Below are 23833 nucleotides of genomic sequence, written 5' to 3'. Positions count from 1 at the left end.
TATGACCTTGTAAATTAACCCAATAATTCACTGATAACTGTACCCTTCTCATTTCTAATGACATTTCCCCCATTTCAACCTGTAGTGCTGTAATTGGTGTAGTTTTTATAGCTCCTGTACATAATCTCAATACCTGATGCTGTATAGGATTACCCTATTAGGAGATATATATCCTATATTATTAATATTTCAAGTAAGATGTTTAAACTGTATTGTCTGCATTCCTTCAAAAGTAGGCTTAAATATTTTCTATATGCATTACACCTCGGCTTTGCCTGACCAAAGATGGCAGGCACAGCAGGACAAAATCAGCTTTGTTTTGCTCTAATTCACTCAGTCAGTGAACATTTCGTCCAGGACTGAATGTTCTTTAGGCGTAAGAGTGGAGTTCAGGAATGCAGAAAACTGAATAGCTCCACCTAGAGGCCGGAAGAGTAAATGAGGCTTTTTCAGAGCAACTACGGATAATTGTTAAATTCATGCTACTGGTGTCTACTCGTTATCGATATATAACCATATACAACTTCCCTTTTAATTACTGAATTCAGGGATAAATCAGAGTATAATTTGCTACGAACGGCGTGGTTTCAATATGCCTGGACTGCGACTACTAGCGACGCCAAACGGAACTGAATGCAGGACGCAAGATGGACGCGAACGTCTGACTTTCTGTTTCTTTTTCTTTTTCGTTTCGCTTTTGCTCGCGCGAGCGACTCTCTTCTAGATACCGCGGCGTCCCTCGAGCAGACGGCGCGCGCTGTCGAATGAATTGGAATCCCAGTCAGAATTCGAACTCCGTTAAAAACAGTCCTTCAGACCGATTCGCTGGCAGCCGGTCGTTTCCACAGCCCAACGTTTGCTGTCTTTATGTGGATTCGCTTCCTGGTTGCAACACACAGTCACACAGCACAATTCTAGTCCTTCAAAACGCAGTTCAGCTTCAGAGACCAGTCGTCGAGCATAATATTTGTCCTTCCAGCTTTAAATAAACATTTCATGACTGTTTTACGGAAAAGGCAGTATCTTTTTATTCGTTAAAGTGGAATGTCGTGAGCCGTCGAGGATTAGAAATATCTAATATCTCGAGTGCAAAGCGAACTGGGATCTATGCCTCGTCTTCATGGAGAATGTGACTACTCGATCAACAGAAGGTGACTGGCTTTAGTGGCCTCATGGACACGTTTAGTTTCTGTTTTGGCGTCAATAGCATTTGTATAATCCGTTTTGTGCTGAAATATCTATGCGTGTATTTATACATTAATGTGTATTCAGAAATTCAACCCACACACATTTTTTGTGGTCATTTTGTTTGTGTTTACAGCTAACGAAGCTGGTCAATAATTTGAGAGTTTCAGTCATAGGTATTTCAATATAGTCACAGTATTGCAGCTTTGTGAACAATTTTAAACGACTATCCTATTTTGGCTGAAAGCAGACACGAATACTGGTTTGGTTGGTTGCTCTTAACTCTAAATCAATTCTGCAGTGGAGTCAGCGTGGGCTTGGTAAAACTACACGTGATAGTTTTACCTTTGCTCCAAGCTTTTGGATTAATTTGAATAAGGGTTGATTACAATCACGTTTTTCAGTTCACCACTGTACAGTGTCCTCTCTTGTACTTTTTTCCAGTTAGTGTTTTCTAGATTTTCTGCATGATCTCTAATATGAAAAGTCTTCTTATTTTGGTCTAAATGTAAATTATGACCAGTATGGTCAGTAATGTTGATGTATTTACCGTTTTGTTATATTAACCTCATTCCATGTTATATAGCCTATTATGTATACCCTTATGAAAATGAACCGTGGTTTTGCTACAAATAAAACACATGGTTACAATAGTTAAACCATGGTAACCACAACTTAACCAATGGATTTGCTACACTAACCATAATTTAACCATGGTATTTGTAGTAAAACAATAATGCATCATTAAATACAAATAATGATCAATATGCCAAAAAAAAGAGAAGAGTACTACACTTTTAGTGTAATAAAACCATGGTTAATTTTCATAAGGGTATGACTGTTGAGATTTTAAGATTGAGTCACAATTGACATATTGCAATATCAATTTTGTTTTTTATTTTTATTATATTATAAACGTGGTAACTGTTTTTTAGCTGGTCTAAGATGAACATTAGCTGGTTCTAGCATGGTTGACAGATGTTTCAAAAACCAGCTTGACCACATTTAACTGGTATGACCAGCTAATAGATTTTCTATCTAGAAAAGTTAGAAGTTGGAAATCCACCATGTGCTGAAGAGAATAGGCTGCATTTCGTATTTCTGTATAGTTGCGTCATTTAATAATGAACAGAGTTATTTAATATGTGACATTCTAGTTGTTGTATTCTACATTAGGAAGATTAGTGCGGAAACAGGAGTCTTGCGCAGTTGTCCTGTTCTTAATGAACAACGTGGGTTTTTTTCAGCATAAGAATTGCGCAATAGTTCTTTCTTTAATGCCGAATACTGTTTTGTTTGTTTTAAAGTTGTTTAGCCAGTTCATGAAACTGTTGGTTTTTACAGACGAAGTTGTTCACAAAGTGGCTCTCTACCAGACTTATTGCTTTTACCGAGCATTTATCTCAAAATGTCCTTGAGATGACTTTTACAACATGCTCTCTGGTTACAATTCCAGAGCGACAGAATGTGACCTAGAAAACTGTCCATTTTGTTTGTTATTGGAAAGAAGGAATGTTTTGGAAGATTGTGAAGCAGTTAGTATAACTCAAACATGTGTCCTGTTTTACCAGGTCTTCTGGAGCCTGTGCATCCAGGCTCAGTAACCTTTAATGAGCGTATTCTAGCCCCACTTCATAACAACTATTTGTATGAGGAATCAAAAGAATGTTTCACATACAACTCTGCCCATTTGATCAACAATGGCGCTTTACAAAAGCGGGTAAGTTTTATCTGAATGTTCCTCATTCTGCACTTAGTTTCGAGTGATTTAGTGAGATTTGCATCATGTTATAATAAATGTATTCTTCCAACAGTATGCTGCCTTTCGTTCCGAGAAATGTGAAAAAGGATATTCTGAACAGGAACTTGAAGAGTCATTTGGCTTCCTGTTGCTTGATGATGCAAACAGGGTACAGAAATACAACACTAATGTAGTTTATTGAATCGACCTAATTTCAAAATCTTTCTGAAACTTCAAATCTATTACTGCAACATTTGTTTTCCCACAGGCAAAGAAAATTGGCAAAACAGGCTTGTTGGTTGGACAAGCAAAATGCACTACTCTTGGAGACTCCTCGAAAGGTAAAGAAAGATAGCCATTGCATTATTTGGTGGTCGTTTCAGCATAACAGCCTGATGTGTTTACTTGCATGCACAAGATAATATTTCACATGTGACTGCAGCAAGATCAGCCAAGAGGAGGTTCTGAAGCCTTCATACTTGTCTGACAGGACTTGATGTGAATGTGCTATTGTCAGCAACGGTTTCTGGCATGATTTCCATTGCCACAATTCAGTGAATTGTCGATAAATCACAGCTTTGTTTCTTTGTATATATAGTGTTGTAAGTGAATTGCAACTTTGTTTTATTGCAACTGAATAACTGCCTCACACCATGTAAATAAATAGCATATACTAACAAAAATAGCATATAACAGATGACTAAAATAATTGCTTTTAATAGTAATAATGTTCACAGGGTTGGTCAGGAGAACTGCATATTTCATCATAGGTTCTCCTACTTATGAAAAGGAAAAGTGAAAGTATGCTACGTAAGAGATACAGTTAATCTATAGAAAGAGAAAGTGAAGGTTTGCCTTTACACTGGTCTTCTCACTACTGTATGAGCTCAAATAACCTAGATACAGAAGTATTTACTGCAGTCTAAATTAAGCATTTGCTAGAGACTGCAGGGCTGTTATAAACTACTGGTGGAAGACTTTATCATATTATGGAGAAATGAGACCCATTTCAAGCAAAATAATCTCATATCATCAGTCACATGGTGGGAGTATCATGGCTTGAGGATGAGCAGATAATTATTAAGTGGTTTGTCATAAATTTTGTATCAGACAAATAGATTTAAGAGGAATGTCTGGGTGTTTGGTGGACAACAAAATCTGAATATGGGTCATGAAGCAACACTACTACTAGTAGTAGTCTTGCAATGAAAAAACGAAATACTTAAAGGGATAGTTCACCCAAAAAATTATGTCATTAATTAATCACCCTCATGTCGTTCAAAGCCCGTAAGTCCTTCGTTCATCTTCGGAACACAAATAAAATATATATTTTTTTAAATCAGAGAGCTTTCTGACCCTGCAAGGGAGCTACCACAGTCAAGACACAGAAACGCAGTAAGGTAAGGACATCAGTAAAACAGTCCATGTGACATCAGTGGTTCAACCGATGGTGGTACATTCCTGCACGTAAACAGCACGCGCCTGCATCGTGGTACTCTCCAAAATGGTGCCAGGGTGACGCAGAGGAGAAGAATTTTTGAAAAAAATTGTTATTTTTGTTTTCTTTGCGCACAAAAAGTATTCTCGTAGGTTTGTAAAATTATGGTTGAATGACTGATGTCACATGGACTGTTTTACCGATGTCCTTACTGCATTTCTGTGCCTTGGCCATGGTAGTACCCTTGCTGTCTATGGAGAGTCAGAAAGCTCTCAGATTTCATCACAAATATCTTAATTTGTGTTCCGAAGATGAATGCAGGGTGAGTAATTGATGACAGAATTTTCATTTCTGGGTGAACTATCCCTTCAAAGCAGGTTTGTGAAGACAAATAGGCAATTTGTTTGACCCTATGGTCAAATTCAGCACATATTTGTATACAAATTATTTCAGGTCTTCAGATGATAATAGGTTTAAATATTTCATTTCATCACTATTTTTAAGTATTATGTAGCTGGTAAGTCATGCTTATTTTATGTGCTTTGAGCCTGTGAGGGGAAAGACTTTGGGGGTAACCAAGACTTTGGGGTTTCCTGTGAGGGGAAAGACTTGATATACACATACCTTTGTGAGTGTAAAAAGCAAACAGTCTCTACAGAGTAAACTTCATGTGATATTGACTGTAAGTTGCTATCATATCAATGTCCTTATATACAGGAATATTTTCAGACCCAGTGAGTAATCAGTAGGAGGATAAAAGACAGTTTATATTTCAAAGTCTGAAAATGGCTAAGAATACTCTTGTGATGTGTTTTTATTATTATTATTTATTTAATTTTTTTTACGAATTTTGGGAAATTCAGAAATGTTGGTATATTGTCAAGGTTGGTTTAGTCTCAGTTCTAAATATCCCTGACAACACCCACAGTCTATTCTCTGACCATCTGATGTAAACCAGTATGTCAAGAACTGGGTCTAAGGGCGTACACGTTTTTGTCAAACAACCTGGAAAAGATACTGTTTGTTAAAGGGTTACTCCAACCCAAAATGAAAATTTTGTCATTAATCACTTACCCCCATGACGTTTCAAACCTGTAAAAGCTTTGTTTCGTCTTCGCAACACAATTTAAGATATTTTGGATGAAAACCGGGAGGCTTGTGACTGTCCCATTGACTGCCAAGTAAATAACACTGTCAAGGCCCAGAAAAGTATGAAAGACATCGTCAAAATAGTCCATCTGCCATCAGTGGTTCAATCGGAATTTTATGAAGCAAAGAAAACAAAAATAACGACTTTATTCAACAATTCGTCTCCTCTGCGTCACCGTAGCGCCATTTTGGAGAGTATCCACTGAACGTAAACTGAGTATACTGTTCTACTTGTCTGTGTCAGCCGCACCACATGGATACGTTTTTTACGTTTAATTTACTTTTCTTTTTTTTAACGAAAACAGCGTATCCATGTTGTGCGGCTGACACAGAACAGCATACGCAGTTTGCGTTCAGTGGATACTCTCCAAAATGGCGCTACGGTGACTCGGAGGAGACGAATTGTTGAATAAAGTTGTTATTTTTGTTTTCTTTGCGTACAAAAAGTATTCTCGTCGCTTCATGAAATTCAGATTGAACCACTGATGGCAGATGGACTATTCTGGCGATGTCTTTCATACTTTTCTGGACCTTGACAGTGTAATTTACTAGGCAGTCAATGGGACAGTCACAAACCTCCCGGTTTTCATCCAAAATATCTTAAATTGTGTTGCGAAGACGAAACAAAGCTTTTACAGGTTTGAAACGTCATGGGGGTAAGTGATTAATGACAAAATTTTCATTTTGGGTTGGAGTAACCCTTTAAGGAAGTTAAAAATTCAAAAAAGTAAAAATTCTTTGCTGGAATTGCTGTAGTTTTCCTAAAGTAGTTTGAATAAATCTTTGAAAAATACTATTTTTGCTTGAGCCATTTATGTAGCAAGTTAACTAGCTATTAGTTAGTAGAACTGTATATTCTACTTTGTTTTCTAAATTACAGTACATAATGTGAATTATTATTGACTGCAATCTGGACCAGATTTTATGTTTTCTATTGAAAGCCTGTCTATGCAAGATTAGGACTTGCTGTCTTAATAATTACCAGTACTAAAGATTAAACTTGTTTGCTGCAGCTTGACATGTCAAGGCAAACAGACCTTCCTGAGAACTCCTTGTGCACCTTTTTTCTCATCCACAAAAATGCTGAAGAACTTGTTTTCTGGTTTTTGACAGTCTGTTTATTGCCTGTATTGGGTATGAAAAACAGTTTTACAGAGTTACACCTTCCACTGAAGCACGTGTTGTTTGCTTTTATGTTCCGACATTACGTTTTTGTAACAAAGACTTCTTTGAGGGCTAATTTTTCACAGTCGTGATCTCGTGGTGTATGAACACCATCAAAGCTCTCTGGACCTTATCTGTTTTGGCTTGTGAATATCTGAAATGTGGGTTGAATACAGCCTTTCTTGAGAACATTTGTGTGAAATGTAGCTATTGCACAGGGTTCTGTTGCACTGTTGTGTAGTTGTTTTCTAGTATTGTTGAGGTCATTATTATCTCATTATATTTCTGGTATAAATTAGGTGTCTATATCTCAAAATACTCGGACTGCCTTGACCTGAAGCGCTGGTACGATGGCAAGACAGGCTACATAGTCCTTTTGAAGCTAACCAAGGTATGCAAGTTGGTGGGAAATTTTAATTCTTCCAACCACATTCTGTTACTTTGTGCTGATTTTTCCTAATGGACCACATGCAAACATGTTTTCTTATATATTTAAACATCAGGGGAGAGTGAAAGAGGTTACAGACAACTACACCCAGAATTTCACTCTTCCGACAGTTGGCTACGACTGCCACATATCAGATCAGTTTGGTGCTGTGTCTTCAACTACTAGTTCTTTCTTGGCCTATGAGCGAACACAGGTGATAAAGCTCTCAAAAACAGTTTCCTTCCTTCCTTCCTTAGTTTCAAACTGTAAATCTAACAAGGTTGGTTTGTCTTGCAGTACTATATGTATGAACGCCGTGATGGAAGCAATGAAATTGAAACATGTCCAAGACATGCTTGTCCGTTTGCCATTGTGGTATTCTCATATGGGAAGATGAGCACCACGCCAGATTTGGAGCAAAAAAGGTTTCACTCTTTCTATCTTATTAAGAGAAATAAGTTTTACATGTAATAATGGTGATTTTTGACAACTAAAGTTTTTTTTTTTTCACTGTTTCTTTTAAAGCCAAGACAAAACAGGTAAGAATTAGATTATTTTGCATGTTCTTTCCTGTTTTTGTGGTGAAATTGCAAATGGGGCAATTAGCCAAGATTGTTTCATTCACAATCTTGTGTCCATTGCCATTCTTTCATTTATTGTAAAGGGTTTTGCACTTATTTTGCGTAATATTCAGTGTATTTTAAATGTTCCTTTGAGAGTATGTAATTATCAACATGGTGTTTTAAGCTAAATCTTGTATTGTAGTGTTTCATTACCAACCATGGATTGGCCAGTTCAAGATTGAATCTACTGTCTATGATGTTGGTCTTCAGTCTTCGAGCGGAGCCTGGTTCCCAGCCAAACTGTATGTTTTATTTAATGACATGTATAAACCATATTTGGTAATGCACCAAAAAGCTGCCCAAGAATCAAGGGTAGATTCAGATATACTATACTATGTACTTATACGCTATTGGACTGAAATGCAAACTGTATTTTCAGCCCAAAGACAGTTGAAATTGACCATGCAATTTGTGTGTCTGAACTGAAGAGGACCTTGCCACGCGAAATCTTTGAAACTTGCATTGTGGGTGAAGGTGAGTTTAACATTTTATTTTGGTAATTGACAGGAGTGCCCATATTGGTGCTAAAAGTGTAAATGAGTGCTTGGTCGACATCTTGTAATTTATTGCCCTCTATCTCCACACAGTTTGCATAGATGGCAGATGTTTCAACTTGTATGACGTTGTGTCCTCTAAGGCGAAAACTGACCTGGCTCAGATAGCCCAAGAGCTGAAGGAAAAAGACATGGTAAATATAGAGAAGAGGGAAATATTTTTAATAATTGGACAAATCTCTGAACAAATCTTTTCTTATGATTTTTTTTCCATTCAACAGGCTCTTGTTATCCCTTTGGAAGATTCTGGGTTTCTTATACTGTTACACTCTTCACACCTCTTCTCTTATGAAGGTAAGATATTGCCCAACAGACACCAATCCCACTAATTTTCTTAATAGAGTAATTGATTTTTAAAACCAATGTATAAACCTTTAAAAAAACAAACCCACCATGAGCTCCGGGGTTGTTAATTAGTGATATACAGTGGGGGAAAAAAGAAAATAGTCAGCCACCAATTGTGCAAGTTCTCCCACTTAAAAAGATGAGAGAGGCCTGTAATTTTCATCATAGGTATACCTCCACTATGAGAGACAAAATGAGAAAAGAAAATCACATTGTAGGATTTTTAAAGAATTTATTTGCAAATTATGGTGGAAAATAAGTATTTGGTCAATAACAAAATTTCATCTCAATACTTTGTTATATACCCTTTGTTGGCAATGACAGAGGTCAAACGTTTTCTGTAAGTCTTCACAAGGTTTCACACACTGTTGCTGGTATTTTGGCCCATTCCTCCATGCAGATCTCCTCTAGAGCAGTAATGTTTTGGGGCTGTCGCTGGGCAACACGGATTTTCAACTCCCTCCAAAGATTTTCTATGGGGTTGAGATCTGGAGACTGGCTAGGCCACTCCAGGACCTTGAAATGCTTCTTACGAAGCCACTCCTTCGTTGCCCGGGCGGTGTGTTTGGGATCATTGTCATGCTGAAAGACCCAGCCACGTTTCATCTTCAATGCCCAAGGAGGAAGGAGGTTTTCACTCAAAATCTCACGATACATGGCCCCATTCATTCTTTCATTCACACGGATCAGTCATCCTGGTCCCTTTGCAGAAAAACAGCTATTAATGCTGTCAGTCTGTGTCAATTCCAAATGTATATTTGTTTATATCTGATTATTAGAAATAAAATAAAAAATTATATATATATAGAGAGAGAGAGAGAGAGATTTTGTGAACATTTGTAAATGTAATTTGAAATTTTTAAATAATTGTAAAAATTATTTTACTTTCCTTTATTTCTAGATGCAAAGTCGGGTAAGGCAGCAGCACTTCAAGGCATGTTTATTTTCCCAGACTCAAGAACTGTGCCAAGAGGTAACTAGATAGAGAATAATTAGATTTATTAGATTTTTACATCTGTGTACCTTATGCAGCTTTTATTTGCAAGTCTTTCACATCTTATGAACATATCTTTTGTATGGTTTTATGTTTAGATGCCAAGTCTGACCTGCAAAATACTAAGGTGTCAATTGAAATAATGCAAGTAATCCCAGCGCTCAACTATGCAGAAGCAGAGATGGAAAAATGTCCTCCAAACCAGCAGGGGCGCTCTCGGGTGTCTTTAGAGAAGTATTTGCAAGACTATGGCACTCTTTTTCACCCAGGGCTATTGGATGTTCCCACCAGGGAAGCCAGTATGTTTCCAGATCAATATGATGTGCCTGGTGGTTTTACCCTAATATCGCCTAAATGGTCACAGGAGGCTGGCACTCAATTAAAATCCTATTTTGATGAGCCATGTGGCTTTACTATTCCAGTAGGGCGGGCATTGGAGTTACTAACTGCTGGTCGACAACAGCGTGGTGATGACCACGACGATGATGTCTATTACTGTATATCATCACCGGAGGAGGTGCCAGAGACTGATGGCCATATTGAAATGGAGGTGACAAAGCAATCCGAGGCCATCAGTGATGCCTCTGACAGAATAGCTGAAACCGTTAATAGACAAAAAGATGAGCAAAAGCATTTGTCCACAGAGCAGCCTCAACCTGCTTTGCCAGAGGGGCTTGGAAAGCTGGGAACAGCTGTAGTTACAGTAGCTGACAGTGTGTTGGAATATCCAACTTCCACAGGGTCACCCAAATTGGGTGATGTCCCTACAGAGAATTGTATAAGTATTGAGAATGATGTTGAGAAAACCTCTCAAGGTAGTACTAAAGGAGATGCTAATGGAGTCGGTGTATCTACAAAAGAGACTCCCATCCAAACTAGCAGTACACCATTAATCAAATCAACAGAAGAAGGTGCTGCGGGGGTGATGGAGGATAATACACATCCTGAGAAAACAATGCCTGATCCTGATAGGAAAGTAAATCGGAGGTCCTTTTCAAGGCGTAGAGGTAGGAAGCGTAGAACTCATTGGAAAACCATGCAGAATAAAAAAAAAGTTCAAAAAACCATCGCTTTACCAACTTCAAGTTTGCCTGTCGTTTTGCCAGTGAATTCTCTCGATGACTCTATGAAAGACCAGATTAAGACTGAAACCGTGCATGCTGATGACATCAATCAAAACCCCCATTCAACTCGTAGGGGCAAGGGACGCAGGCAAAGGGGTGTGAATCGAAATCTGAGTAAAGCCAGACAAGCACAAGACCCTTTATTAAGTGTGACAACTGAAACTATTGATGATCAAAGTATAAGTCCCTCAAAAAGAGATTGGCGGTCACATCCAAGGCGTAAAAGATTGTGGAATACAGATGCCAATCTGAAACGGTCTTTGAGATCAGATGCTGTAAAGAATGATGAGGAGACTATAGTGAATATACAGCACAATGTAACAAAACAAAGTTTGTTTAGCACACCCAAGAGGAAGATGGAGGGATTTAACTTAAGGGAACGATATGGCCTAAAGACCATAATCACAAACTGTGGTAGAGTCTTTGTCCCACATGGTTCAGATGTTGACGTAGAATCTGCACAAAAGGAGAAAACACATGTTGAGATGAGCATTGACACAAATGCAGAAACGATTTCTCCTGAGGAGAACAAATCCAATGAAATAGTGGAAAGTAAGGGAGAATCTCCCTTGAAGGGTAAGGAAGAATTGCCCTCTAAAGATCCACTGGTCAATGACGACGAAGACTCGGACAGCACTTCTAAAGACATGCCAAGTGCTCTCTTGTCAGCATTAAGGATATTGAGAAAACTTCACACAACCCATCCATCAGAAAGTGACAAAAGTCAGGATGTATGTCCAGAAAAGTCCATAAATGCTGCATCAAACGTGGCTGTAGGTGTCCAACAAAATAACAAGGATCATCCTGTTGCTGTTCAAGCAGATGCAACTTCCAGTGTTCCTGGAGTTTCTGACCAATCCATGCCCCCGGACCCAAAAGAATCCTCTCCTGACAAAATCAAAAAGAAAGCAAAACATGATGTGTATAGTGCAATATCTATAAGCAAATTGAAGACGGTGCTCAGAAGGGGAAAGAGGGTGAAATCTCCTTCCCCTGGTGACAATGCAAAATCTGAGCCAGATAACGCAGGGCCAGAGTCAAAAAAAGGAAAATTGGGCGCCATTGTGGATCTGAAGTGTGATACTGCCCAAAATGAGCTGACAGACAAAGGATCGCAACCCATAAATGATGAGGCTCAGCATACGCCAATGAAAGGTGTGGAGTTAACAAAACAGCCTGTGTCTTGGAGAGGTCTTATTCATAAGGCATCAAAAGAAAATGGTAAGAAAATTATTAGTTTACACATTCTGTCATTAAACAAATGTTCACATACCAAGAGTGGGAAAGTGTCCTTAAAGTGTTGTGTGTATATTTGCAACCAGTTTCAAACCTCAAACCTCCTTTGTGGTTACGTTTCATTCTCTTTAGTAAATTAGACTGGCTTGATATTGAGGCATGATTATGCTGGTGTATTAAAATTGGCCCCACGTTTTCCCTCTCCATCTGTCTCCATCTTCCGTGTGCACGTTCTTCTGCATCTTAAGGCCACTGTCTTACTCTACTTCCTCTTCTTCTTTTGCATGTCTGCTTGATTATGCACTGCGTCTACTGCTATTTTATGCTTTGTCTTTGTTTTTGTCTATTTCTTACAGGGTCCCTCAATTTTGACACATCAGCACCTTTTGAAATAGCTAAACACACTGACCCGCAGCTCATATCTTCGCTTATTGGGGATGGGGTGGGAAGGAGAAGAATTAGCACTGATGGCAAAGCCAGTGCAGAGAGACTGAGCACGGGTGCATCTCTGCCCTCAGATGCTTTGAGTTTACTGGCTGACTTGGCCCTTGGGGCGAGTAACGATAAAATATTAAAAAACTTAGAAGCCAAAGCTGGCCAGGAGGCCCTTGATGGAGTGAAGGCTAGCGGCTCCCCGGAGTCAGTCCTTCGTGCACTTCTTCATTATCCATCCGCCAGATTTAAATTACCCCCCAGGTCTCCTTTCCCAGAAGGTCTTTTAGTGACTGGGGAACTGATTTTGGAAATAACAAAAGAACATTCTTACTCACAGCCCACCTCTCCGCTGTCAGGTTTCTCAGGTCCATCTCTCAAGGTTTCTTTTCCATCTGGAAGTGTAGAATCGCCTCTGTCATTAAAAACTGGGCTTCATCTGAACCTACCCAAAGATGCTGTGGCCTCATGTCATCAAGAGGAAGGGGGTAAAGCAGAATGGAAGCATTTGATTTCTCCAAATAAGCCATTGTCGGAGATCCTCAAGACGAAACCGCGGAGATCAAGAATTTTACACAACAGAAGCATAATCGAAAAGGAGGGAATGATTCAAGTGACGAGGATTTGGAAAGACCCATATGATTTTAAATTTGACAGCAAGTTCACCAATGACAGTAAAGATAAAACTGTCACACGAGCACTTCATGGGTAAGTACTCTTTGTTGCCCCTAAATTTCGGTTATGGTTTAATTATGATTATTGAAATTAATATTTAATATTGTTGTTTAATATTTAATAATGTTGATTTATGGCCAAAAAGCTATCCGGACAAGACAAATATCAAAATATTATGGCTTTTAGTTGCTATTTGTCTGATTAGTGACAGTATAGGGACAATATAAAGGAATAGTTCACCCAAAAATAAGGATTTGTTTTTTCATCTGCTGGTTCAGTCACTCCATTTCCATTTTTTTAACTTGCCTTTCCAATATTTTCATCCATCCCACTAAAAAAAATTATTTTTAGACTATTCATTTGTTTTATTTTCCATAAATATATTTTTTTATTAAATGTTACATGATGCAAACAATTACTGATTGGTTTGTAGTTCTCAACATATTGTTAACATTATTCTGATTCTATCAAGACTATCACAAGTCTTTACAATTACAATTTCTCTAATTTAGCCAGATAACATTTTTATCCAGGTGGTGACAAATCAGTGGAATTTGCAACACCAATGTAGAATTTTACAGAACACCAAATGTCTCGAGTTTGCAAGATACAAAAATGCCACATGCTTAAAATATGCCAAAGATGCGGTTTGCACCTTCTGTAACAGTTTTTGTGAAGATGATATGAGTTTAACACCATTTAACAGTTTTTGTGGTAATCCTTTGAGTCATCATATTCATAACCCATAAATAGACATTCCAGAAAGGCTCTGAATTTCTTTTTCTCTTTTCTAATATTGACAGGAAATGGAACTTCAACATTGAAGATACCTATGAGGATGTCCATCTCATTTTTCACATGTGGATTGGTCTTTTCTATAGTAAGCCCACGTCCAGGTTATTTCACCTTGAAAATTGTACTGCACTTCCAAAGGAGAAGAACGTTGAAATAGTTCATTTGGACATAAACGCTATTCAGAATGCTGTGTCATTGCTCAATGTTGATTTGAGCCAGGAAGCGGACTCGGCCAAGCCTGTGCATGTTTCATCAGAGGTTTTGGATCTTTCTGTGAAAAATTATGAGCCTGTAAATCTTCATTCAGCCTCAGATCAGAGCATAAGAAAAGACACTGCATCACAACCTGGTGAAATGTCATCTCATAAGCATGAAACGGCACCAAGGCGTTCACCTTCTGGGGCAAGTCTCTCCTCCAGTCCGAAAGTTACAGCATTGATGGTAATGTATTATATCTTACACCATTAAAATTGTACTGTATTTAGGTGATGTAATTTATATTTTTCCTTGAGGAGATATTTTATATTTTTATAGAATTTTAAAATATTCTATGACAACATAAATCAGTAATTTGTTATCACCGATTGATCGCCTTCTGCTAATTCACGCCTGCATGCTAGGTGGCGCCGACCAGCAATGCATTTTTCCTTAGATATGTAATATATCTCGTATATGGTCCGCTGCTCAATATATACTAGGGATGCACCGAATGTTCGGCAACCGAAATTGCAACAAGGCACGTGACAATGCGATACGTACGACGTATTCGTAATGAGACTCATTTATAAATCTGTTGTCAACAAAAAAAAGCACTGAGGTCCAAAGATAAAAGTTGAGAAAAAGCAAGAACTCTTATCAACATTCATAAATGTTAGTATTGTAATTTTACTGTTGTTCTGTAAAATAAAATAAAAAAGTTAGACAATAATAATGATAATAATCATTACAGCAGCTGTTTTAATACATTTATTATAACATTCACACATGGTGTTCAAATTAGGATCTGTAATATTTGCTAATGTTTTAAAAGAAGTCTCTTCTCAGCAGTTACTTGTACAGTAAAAAAATACATGAATTTTAATTTCGGTGCATCCCTAATATATACAGCATTAAATTAAGGTAAATAAAGTTTGGTTCTACACCATGAACATAAACTATCTATAATGCCTACAAGAATACATCTTAAAATATAAATAGAGGTATAATTAGCATCACGCTACATTTGAAAATGTATGTGATTATTTATGTTTTTGCTTAAAACCCACTTTAAACCATCACAGAGTACTTGTAATAACTTCTGATTGAGATCTAAAGTGGATTTTAATTCTATAATAGGCAGACATGCACTCTTTGTATGTTTTATAAAGGATTGAACGCGACACCTGCTTCTCATTTGTCATAAACATCCTTTATTGTTATAAAAATATCATGAGCTGCATAAAACACATACAGAAAATATATTGTCATAATCATGTGTATTTGCTTTCATATTTCATGTATAGAAAAATGTTTCTCTCATTTTTCATACATTATGTCAGAAGATATTATCTCATGATTGACAGCTCTTGAGTGAACGTGCTCTGACTCATAACACTCTCTCAGAATACTCTTCTTCTGTGTTTGTTTACACTGGTTTTCGAAACGGTGCCTGTTGCTTTTAGTGCAACAGCAGCTGCTCCGTGCACGTGATCTTAGCTCAAATCTAATTGAATGGCCTGTTTTGTCACGGAGCGACGGGGAAAAAAAACGACACACTTTTCCGCGTTCAGTGTGGAAAGGCCTTTACATAACTGTGAGTGGCAAAAGTATGTAAATATTTGCTTTCAGTATCTGGTCTGACCCACTTTTGCAGCAGTAAATGCAGCTACATTTTTTTTTTTGTAACTGCTGATCAGTTCTGCCCAACAACTTGTTGGAATTTTAGCCTATTCCTTAGTTCAGAACCACTTCAACTCTATGATGGTGGGTTTCCTCCTATGAACTGCTTGATTCAGGTCCTTCCACAACATTTCAGTTGGAATAAGGTCCGGACTTTTTTTCTCGGCCATTCCAAGAAAAAAACGACACACTTTTCCGCGTTCAGTGTGGAAAGGCCTTTACATAACTGTGAGTGGCAAAAGTATGTAAATATTTGCTTTCAGTATCTGGTCTGACCCACTTTTGCAGCAGTAAATGCAGCTACATTTTTTTTTTTTGTAACTGCTGATCAGTTCTGCCCAACAACTTGTTGGAATTTTAGCCTATTCCTTAGTTCAGAACCACTTCAACTCTATGATGGTGGGTTTCCTCCTATGAACTGCTTGATTCAGGTCCTTCCACAACATTTCAGTTGGAATAAGGTCCGGACTTTTTTTCTCGGCCATTCCAAAACATTAACTTTGGTCTTTTTTAACCATTCTTTGGTAGAACAGTTGTGCTTGCGGTCATTGTCTTAATGCATGACCCACTTTCTATTGAGACTCAGTTCTTGGACAGATGTCCTGAGATTTTCTTATAGAATTTGCTGGTATAATTCAGAATTCATTGTTCCATCAATGATGGCAAGCAGTCTTGCAGCAAAACAGGACCAAACCATGCTTCTACCACCACCATGTTTCACAGATGGGATAAGATTCTTATGCTTGAATTCTTTTCCTTTCTTCAAACATAACGCTTCTCATTTAAACCAAAAAGTTCTATTTTGGTCTCATCTGTCCACAAAACATTTTTCCAATAGCCCTCTGGCTTGTCCACGTGATCTTTAGCAAACTGCAGACGTGCAGCAATGTTCTTTTTGGAGAGCCGTGGCTTTCTCCTTGCAACTCTGCGATGCACACCATGGTTGTTCAATGTTCTCCTGATGGTGGACTCATGAACATTAACATTAAACAATGTGAGAAAGGCCTTTAGTTACATAGACGTTACCCTGGGGTCCTTTGCAACATCACGTACTACTACACATCTTGCTTTTGGAGTGATGTTTCTTAGTCGACCACTCATAGGGATGGGAACAATGGTCTTGAATTTTCTTCATTTGTACACAATCTGTCTGACTGGATTTGTGGTGTCCAAACTCTTTAGAGATTGTTTTGTAAACTTTTCCAGCCTAATGACAAGCAACAGCTCTTTTTCTGAGGACCTCAGAGATTTCCTTTTGTAAGTGCCATGATTTACTTCCACAAACATGATAAGACTTTGATAGATCCCTGTTCTTTAAATAAAACGGGGCACGCACTGACTGAAAATACCTCTGAACAGATGGACTCTAATTTCACCTTAAAATTACCTGCTAATCCTACAGATTCTCACAATTTTTCCACTCACAGATAAGTAATATTAGATCATTTTCTTGAATAAATAAATGACAAAGTATATATTTTGCTTCATTTGTTTGATTGCGTTCTCTTTGTCAACTTTCAGGACTTGCATAAAAATCTGATGATATTTTGGGTCATATTTATGCAGAAATATAGAAAATTCTAATGGGTTCACAGACTTTCAAGCACCACTGTACTCTACCAGACTTAAAAAAATTTCTGATCACAACAAACTCATGATTTTTATAAACCAATTCATATTTTTTTATATATATTTTTGGTTTATAAGTATTTATAAGAACTTTTATAGAATACATTTTTTCTGAGATAACAGTTTGTTATCTTTTAGTCTTTAGTTATTTGTCATCTCTATACATACAGTACTGTGCAAAGTCTTTGACCATTGGTGTTTTCAGCAAAAAATAAAAATTTAAGCCAGTAATTTCTATATTTTGCTGTAGTGTGTCAGTATGAAATATCAGTTAACATTTCCAAACATTCTTTTTGCCATTTGATTGCGATTTAATCCAGTGCGGTTTTACATGCACAAGGAGTCTGAAAACAGCCAGTGCCATCATCGATTTTGTCTGGGATTACATGAAGAAACGGAAAAAAACTGAGAAAGACTAAAATGCTGTAAAGTGTGGATGTTTTCAAAAATAATTTCATAAATAGATTTCATTTATCAATTAACTTCCATTAACTAAATCTAATCAACATTTGATGTTAGCACCCTTTGCATTTAAAACAGCCTTTTATCCTAGGTACACTTGCACATAGTTTTTCAGGTAGCTTTGCAGGAAGGTTTCTTCAAGTGTCTTGGAGACGTTGGCACAGTTCTTCTGGATTTAGTCTGTCACAGTTTTTTCTGGGTTTTTTTTTCATGTAATCCCAGACCGACTGAATGATGGTGAGATCAGATCTCTGTGTGGAGAATTCTGGCTGTTAATGGCAAAAGGAATGCTTGGAAATGTAAACTGATATTTCCTACGTACACACAAGAAATAAATAACTGGCTTAACTTTTTTTGTGAAAATAGTGTATGTTTATATATAAATCAGTTATATGTTTGCTTCTTGTACAGTGTGTGTGATTTAAATACTGATTTTTTTTTGCATATTTTCATTTCTCTGTTACAGAATTATAGAACTCTTGCAGATGTACCAGTGGAAAGTTCAGTGCCTGACAATGATAATGACACTGATTATGAAAATGACGTCACCACTGAATGCTCATATTCACAGCACTTGGAAAAAAACAGTGCATACAATCAGTTGTGTGAGCAAGCATCAAATATGAGAATAGGTGTTCGGATACTTCAACCAAAGGTCAAAAATGCTACAAATAATAAAGCATTCACCAGCGTGGCCACTTCTGGTCCCCAAAAAATTGGTGTTTTCCATCAAATTCTTGGTCCCATAAAGCCATCAGCATTCTCAAAACAACACCGTCTGATTTTGGGTAGGAAAAGTTTTGATCTGGGTTTAAAGAATGAAACTGGGCATGTACCGCATGTAATACTGCAAAAGGAGAAAGTGTCTGACAGTGCAGAGAGTAAAGAGATTTTTGAAGCAAAGAAACAAAGAAACAAAGATGGGTTCCCAGAAGCTCTGGTTAATGAAAATGTTGACAAGACTGTTGAACTTAAAACTGGAGCATCCGTTTTGGTGGAGGAAGAGAGTGTATCTGTAGCTGAAGAGAGTAAAGTTGTATCAGATGAAGATAGCTGGGATAGATGTCTGACAATGATGGAAGATGGAAGTGTTGAAGAAGGTGAGGAAATGATGCAAGAAAGTGAGATTAAATCAAAGGAAGAGGCAGACCTGGGTGGCAGTGATACTGAACATGAGACGTCCACAGCAATGGAGGAATATCTAGATGACTTTACTTTGGTTTTGGAGGATGATATAAACAGTGTTGATATGGAATTCAGTGAAGAGGATTCTGAAACCAAGGTACAGAAGGAAGTTTATGAACAAAACAGCTCCACTGAGAAATCATCTGCCTTCACCGATGATGACCATGACATAAGGATGCAGAAGAGTGAAAAACAACCTCAGATACCAGAGGAGGCAAACCTTGTAGATGGTGCCCTTGAAAAATTTAGAAAGGATTCATGTCCAGGTGAAGATCAGCTCATATCTGTTCAAGAGAAACACACCCTAGCTGCTAATGATACTTCTGATGTAATGTATGATGAGGGTGAAACTAAGACTACTGAGCAGAGTATAGTGGTCCAACAAGAGGATCTTGATGTTTGTCAGGATGAGTCAAAACCAACACGTACCGTTGAACCCACCAAAATAGATATTAGTCATTTAGAAAAAGATGACGAAAGCGATTTAGGCCAACAAGATGCATTTAATGTCACTGATGAGGATGATACACTTTTTGATGAGAATGAAACACAAAGTCAAGATTCTTGTGAAGATCAAATGATCGAATCAAACCAAGAATGTCTGTCCCTAAATATTTGTGCATCACCCCAAAATACCATGACTGATTCTCGTGATGAAGCAGTTGCTCTAATTGACAAACCCTCAGAAGTGGAGGTAAACAGCATGTGCTCAACTTCCACTCAAGATGAAATTCCGTGTTATCCAGAGGTAAACAAAAGATTCAGGAAAGAGGATTTGAATAGGGACTTGCACTACCCAGACGACGCTGATCACGCTGACATGATGCCACCTAAAACTCCAGTAAGCCCTCAACCCCATGTTTCTACCACAAAACCATTATCTGACTTTACAGGACATTATGAAGAAATCCACGATGACAACCTAAGGTGGAGTAGGACCAAATACACTGGCACAGTGGATTTTAAAGATAAATCTGCAACAACTACTGAGCATTCACCCAATGAAGACTCTTTTCCGTTAAAGCACAAACTCTATCCCACCTCCTATCAAAAAGACGACTGTAATTTCAGAGAGGGTGCATCTCAAAATGATTCCGAACTCTATTACAGAGACAATTTACATGGATATTACCACAGATCTGATGAATATATGCCATGGCATGATTACCAAACAGAGGAATCCGTTGATCACCAATTTTACCCATGTGGAAACGACTCTGGTGGTGACAATGGTTCACCCATTTGTTCCAAGTACATTACATATGAACGTGACTATTCCTACAAGCACAAAGAGCATGCAAAGACAGAGAGGGATGACTACTGTTGGGCAGAAAAGAATTATAAATCGGACACTCTATCTTTCAAATACCCAATAAAGGTTACTTGCACTGCAGACTATGAGACAGAAGTAGCCCGAAGTTCAAAAAAGAAGTCTCGAAAAAGCAAATTCTGTCAAAATGCTGAGTGGGATGATGATCCTTCTGACAGCATTCAAAAAACATCATACTTTGAAACGTATCAAACAAAGCCAACTAGGTCATTCACAGTTAGTTCCACTTCACATGTTAAGCCAAGCACACAGCAATTTGACTGGCGCAGGTATTTCAGAAGGGAGGTGACTTGCAGTCGGCTATTAGATGCGAGTGAGAGGGATAACAAATTTGACATTCCACCCTCATCCATTGTTACCATTTTGGACAGGAAAGGAAACCGTGTTATATTCAATAACTCTCCCACCATGAAACTATCTTTCGATGGAAGTAGTTTGACTAAGGGACTTGAAGACTCTTTTAATAAATGGCAGGAACAACAAAGTAAGGCTGACGTGACCCTGTCTGCACTTGATTGCGAGTACCTCATCTTCTCTCGAAAAATTAATCGGGTTCTCAAAGAAACAAAGAGCTCTACCACGTCACACTGTAGGTCAAATCCTGACCCGGCTTCATGTCCCATGACTGTTCGGTTTTCAAATCTCAGTGAAGTAGAGAGTTCCGCTGAACCTAGTAAAGCACAACCATCACTTACCGATTTTAAGATTAAAGTGGACATGTCTGACAGGAAAGAGATGAAGGAAATGGTGAGAAACCGTAAACCACATCTCCAAAGACTTTTCTGTGAAAAAGGCAGTGGTGTTGAGTTCTCCGGGATATCAGAAATAACAGAGCAATGCGCTGTTGCATACAAGTCCATGATGAACGATGTCTGCAGCGGGAAGACTCTGCCTCGTCCAACTGAGGCAAGAAAGAGGAAGTTTGATCGAGGTAGAGTGGGCCGTTATTCTGGATTCTGTGGTCGCATCAAGAAAGATGTTTTTAACAGTCCAAAGTCTATTGTGAGTCAAGCTAAGATCAAGTACAGGTTTTATATCCTTGTCACATCAACAGATACCTTCTTTGAAGAAACCAAGGTAAGAAAGTTAATGCATTAAAAGAATCTTATAAAGTGGTCCAAAACAGTGAAGAAAGATTTTCATGTGAATTTCTATGATTTATAGAACCTTTTGGAGATTGAGGGCCACAAACCGGTTGAGCCGGACGAGTTTGACCTCAATGGTGATGATCAATCCCCTTTGCTCATTATACTGAGGAATGAGGACATTGCAGAGCACATATGTGAGGTAAGTGAATGAGTGAAACTCAAAATTTTATTAAAGGGGTCATATGATGCGATTTCAAGTTTTCCTTTCTCTTTGGAGTATTACAAGCTGTTCGTGCATAGATAAGATCCCTAAAGTTGCAAAGCCTAAAGTCTCAAACCCAAAGAGATATTCTTTATAAAAGTTAAGACTCGTCCACGCCCTCCTAAAACGCCTCGTTTAAACACACCCCCACATGTCTTCATCACTGTGTGGGAAGATTTGCATAACACCGCCCAAATGTTCACGCAAAGAAAGAAGGCGTAACTTTGATTCTCGCTGTAGTATTGTTGCCGCCACCCCCATGTCGTGGAGACGCAGTGTTTCGTTGTGAAAGTGAAACTACTTTGTTTGGCCTTCCAAAAGAGGACTCAACTAGAAATCAGTGGTTAAGTTGTATTTACAGCACTGTTCCAGAATAGCTCAAACCAAATATCCAGATGTGTGCAACGCATTTTACAGAGGACGAGGACTGTTTCCTGGTAGAGTAGCCTACAATGCCGGTGTTCTGACAAATAATGCTGACTCACAGCCTGTAAGCACGTTTTCATATTTAAAGGATTTGCCACTGACGATTCAAACGCGAGTTTTGAGCAGTGTAGAGTAGCGCCTGCTTTTTGTCATTTCTCTGATCACAAATGCAGACATGGTTTTATGTTTACGTGGCGCGATGCAACGCGTAAAAAGACAGTATATGCCATTATAATCCGTAATTATGTCACCACTGGATGCAACAAATGCCTCGTTTATAATGGGTTTTAATGTTTTTGTCTCGTCGCATCGGGACACGGCATCGCAGTATGGTAAGGGGCGTAACATTTCCGTCACATGCTTGAGGTATTCGGCCAATCACAACGCACCTCGCTTTTCAGAACAATGAGCTTTATAAAAATCGATGCGTTTCAGAAAAGCGGGCATAGAGGAGAAACAGTAATGTACAGGATGTGGAAAATAATATGTTTTTTGAACCTTAAACTGCATAAACACATTTCATTACACCAAATACACAAAATAATGTTATTTTTTAGCAACGTCATATGACCCCTTTAAAGCCCTAGCGTTAATTCCTCGGTAACAACTGTGTTAAGCTGAAAATGTGTAAATCATCTTTTTAGTGGATGATTTGATCCAGATGCAAAATGGCAGCTTGAATCATTTCATTGGCTCATTTAGTAAAAAAAAGACACGATTAAATGCTGTGAGAAAATTATAACTTTAAAAATTGACATAAAATAGACAAATTATGCTAAGGATGCACTGTATCGTTGCCACATTGATAATGTATTTGTAGATTGGTAAATTTTGCATATGATATTTGATTTAATTCCATATTTGTACATTTAAATTGCCTTTGCTGTTATCGAACAGTAAGCGATAATCTAAATGAAAAAATGGGGGAAAGTTCATCTTTAAAAACACTAAACAATTTATTAACACTACTTAATGTAATCTTTAGCAAATATCAAGTAAAATATAGTTTTTCAAACTGTACATTCTGTTGTGATGCCTTAATTCAAAATAGTTTTAACAGTATAATTTTAATATTGGCCATTTATCAGTTATCGGTCATAAAATGAATATAACTCTTGGCTTATCATTATCATTCATAATTTCAATATCAATACATTCCTAGAAGAAGAGAAGAAAAGCTATGGTGCACTCAATTCAAGCCTGTTCTTAAATGGAGTTTCAGATCTGTTGAGCACGTACAGTGGGGAAAAAAAGTATTTAGTCAGCCACCAATTGTGCAAGTTCTCCCACTTAAAAAGATGAGAGAGGCCTGTAATTTTCATCATAGGTATACCTCAACTATGAGAGACAAAATGAGGAAAAAAATCCAGAAAATCACATTGTAGGATTTTTAAAGAATTTATTTGCAAATTATAGTGGAAAATAAGTATTTGGTCAATAACAAAATTTCATCTCAATACTTTGTTATATACCCTTTGTTGGCAATGACAGAGGTCAAACGTTTTCTGTAAGTCTTCACAAGGTTTTCACACACTGTTGCTGGTATTTTGGCCCATTCCTCCATGCAGATCTCCTCTAGAGCAGTAATGTTTTGGGGCTGTCGCTGGGCAACACGGATTTTCAACTCCCTCCAAAGATTTTTATGGGGTTGAGATCTAGAGACTGGCTAGGCCACTCCAGGACCTTCAAAT

General features: G+C 37.9%; 1 protein-coding gene across 3 annotated transcripts in view; it reads left to right on the top strand.

Annotated features, from left to right (window-relative positions):
• Nucleotides 1-624: 624 nt before the first annotated feature.
• tasor2 (transcription activation suppressor family member 2) overlaps nucleotides 625-23833 on the top strand; it is a 29108-nt gene continuing 5899 nt past the window's right edge. The window contains exons 1-19 of one of the 3 annotated variants that reach the window (XM_016290428.1): nucleotides 625-1151; nucleotides 2757-2905; nucleotides 3000-3095; nucleotides 3195-3267; nucleotides 6977-7068; nucleotides 7181-7318; nucleotides 7402-7529; nucleotides 7630-7643; nucleotides 7870-7969; nucleotides 8107-8201; nucleotides 8315-8415; nucleotides 8503-8575; nucleotides 9528-9599; nucleotides 9719-10627; nucleotides 10727-11965; nucleotides 12337-13120; nucleotides 13891-14323; nucleotides 18318-21443; nucleotides 21531-21653. In XM_016290428.1, coding sequence (XP_016145914.1) covers nucleotides 1121-1151; nucleotides 2757-2905; nucleotides 3000-3095; nucleotides 3195-3267; nucleotides 6977-7068; nucleotides 7181-7318; nucleotides 7402-7529; nucleotides 7630-7643; nucleotides 7870-7969; nucleotides 8107-8201; nucleotides 8315-8415; nucleotides 8503-8575; nucleotides 9528-9599; nucleotides 9719-10627; nucleotides 10727-11965; nucleotides 12337-13120; nucleotides 13891-14323; nucleotides 18318-21443; nucleotides 21531-21653 — 7776 coding nt within the window. In that variant the 5' untranslated portion in view covers nucleotides 625-1120. Of the gene's footprint in view, nucleotides 1152-2756; nucleotides 2906-2999; nucleotides 3096-3194; nucleotides 3268-6776; nucleotides 6839-6976; nucleotides 7069-7180; nucleotides 7319-7401; nucleotides 7530-7629; nucleotides 7644-7869; nucleotides 7970-8106; nucleotides 8202-8314; nucleotides 8416-8502; nucleotides 8576-9527; nucleotides 9600-9718; nucleotides 11966-12336; nucleotides 13121-13890; nucleotides 14324-18317; nucleotides 21444-21530; nucleotides 21654-23833 lie in introns of those variants that run through there. The other 2 variants (XM_016290427.1, XM_016290429.1) reach the window with 2 other exon arrangements.

The sequence above is a fragment of the Sinocyclocheilus grahami genome, unplaced genomic scaffold (assembly GCF_001515645.1).
Source record: "Sinocyclocheilus grahami isolate Dianchi unplaced genomic scaffold, SAMN03320097.WGS_v1.1 scaffold259.1, whole genome shotgun sequence".
In the NCBI taxonomy this organism is placed as follows: Eukaryota; Metazoa; Chordata; class Actinopteri; order Cypriniformes; family Cyprinidae; genus Sinocyclocheilus; species Sinocyclocheilus grahami.
The sequence above is the reverse complement of the archived record's forward strand: the minus strand, read 5'-3'. Positions and strand labels throughout refer to the sequence as shown.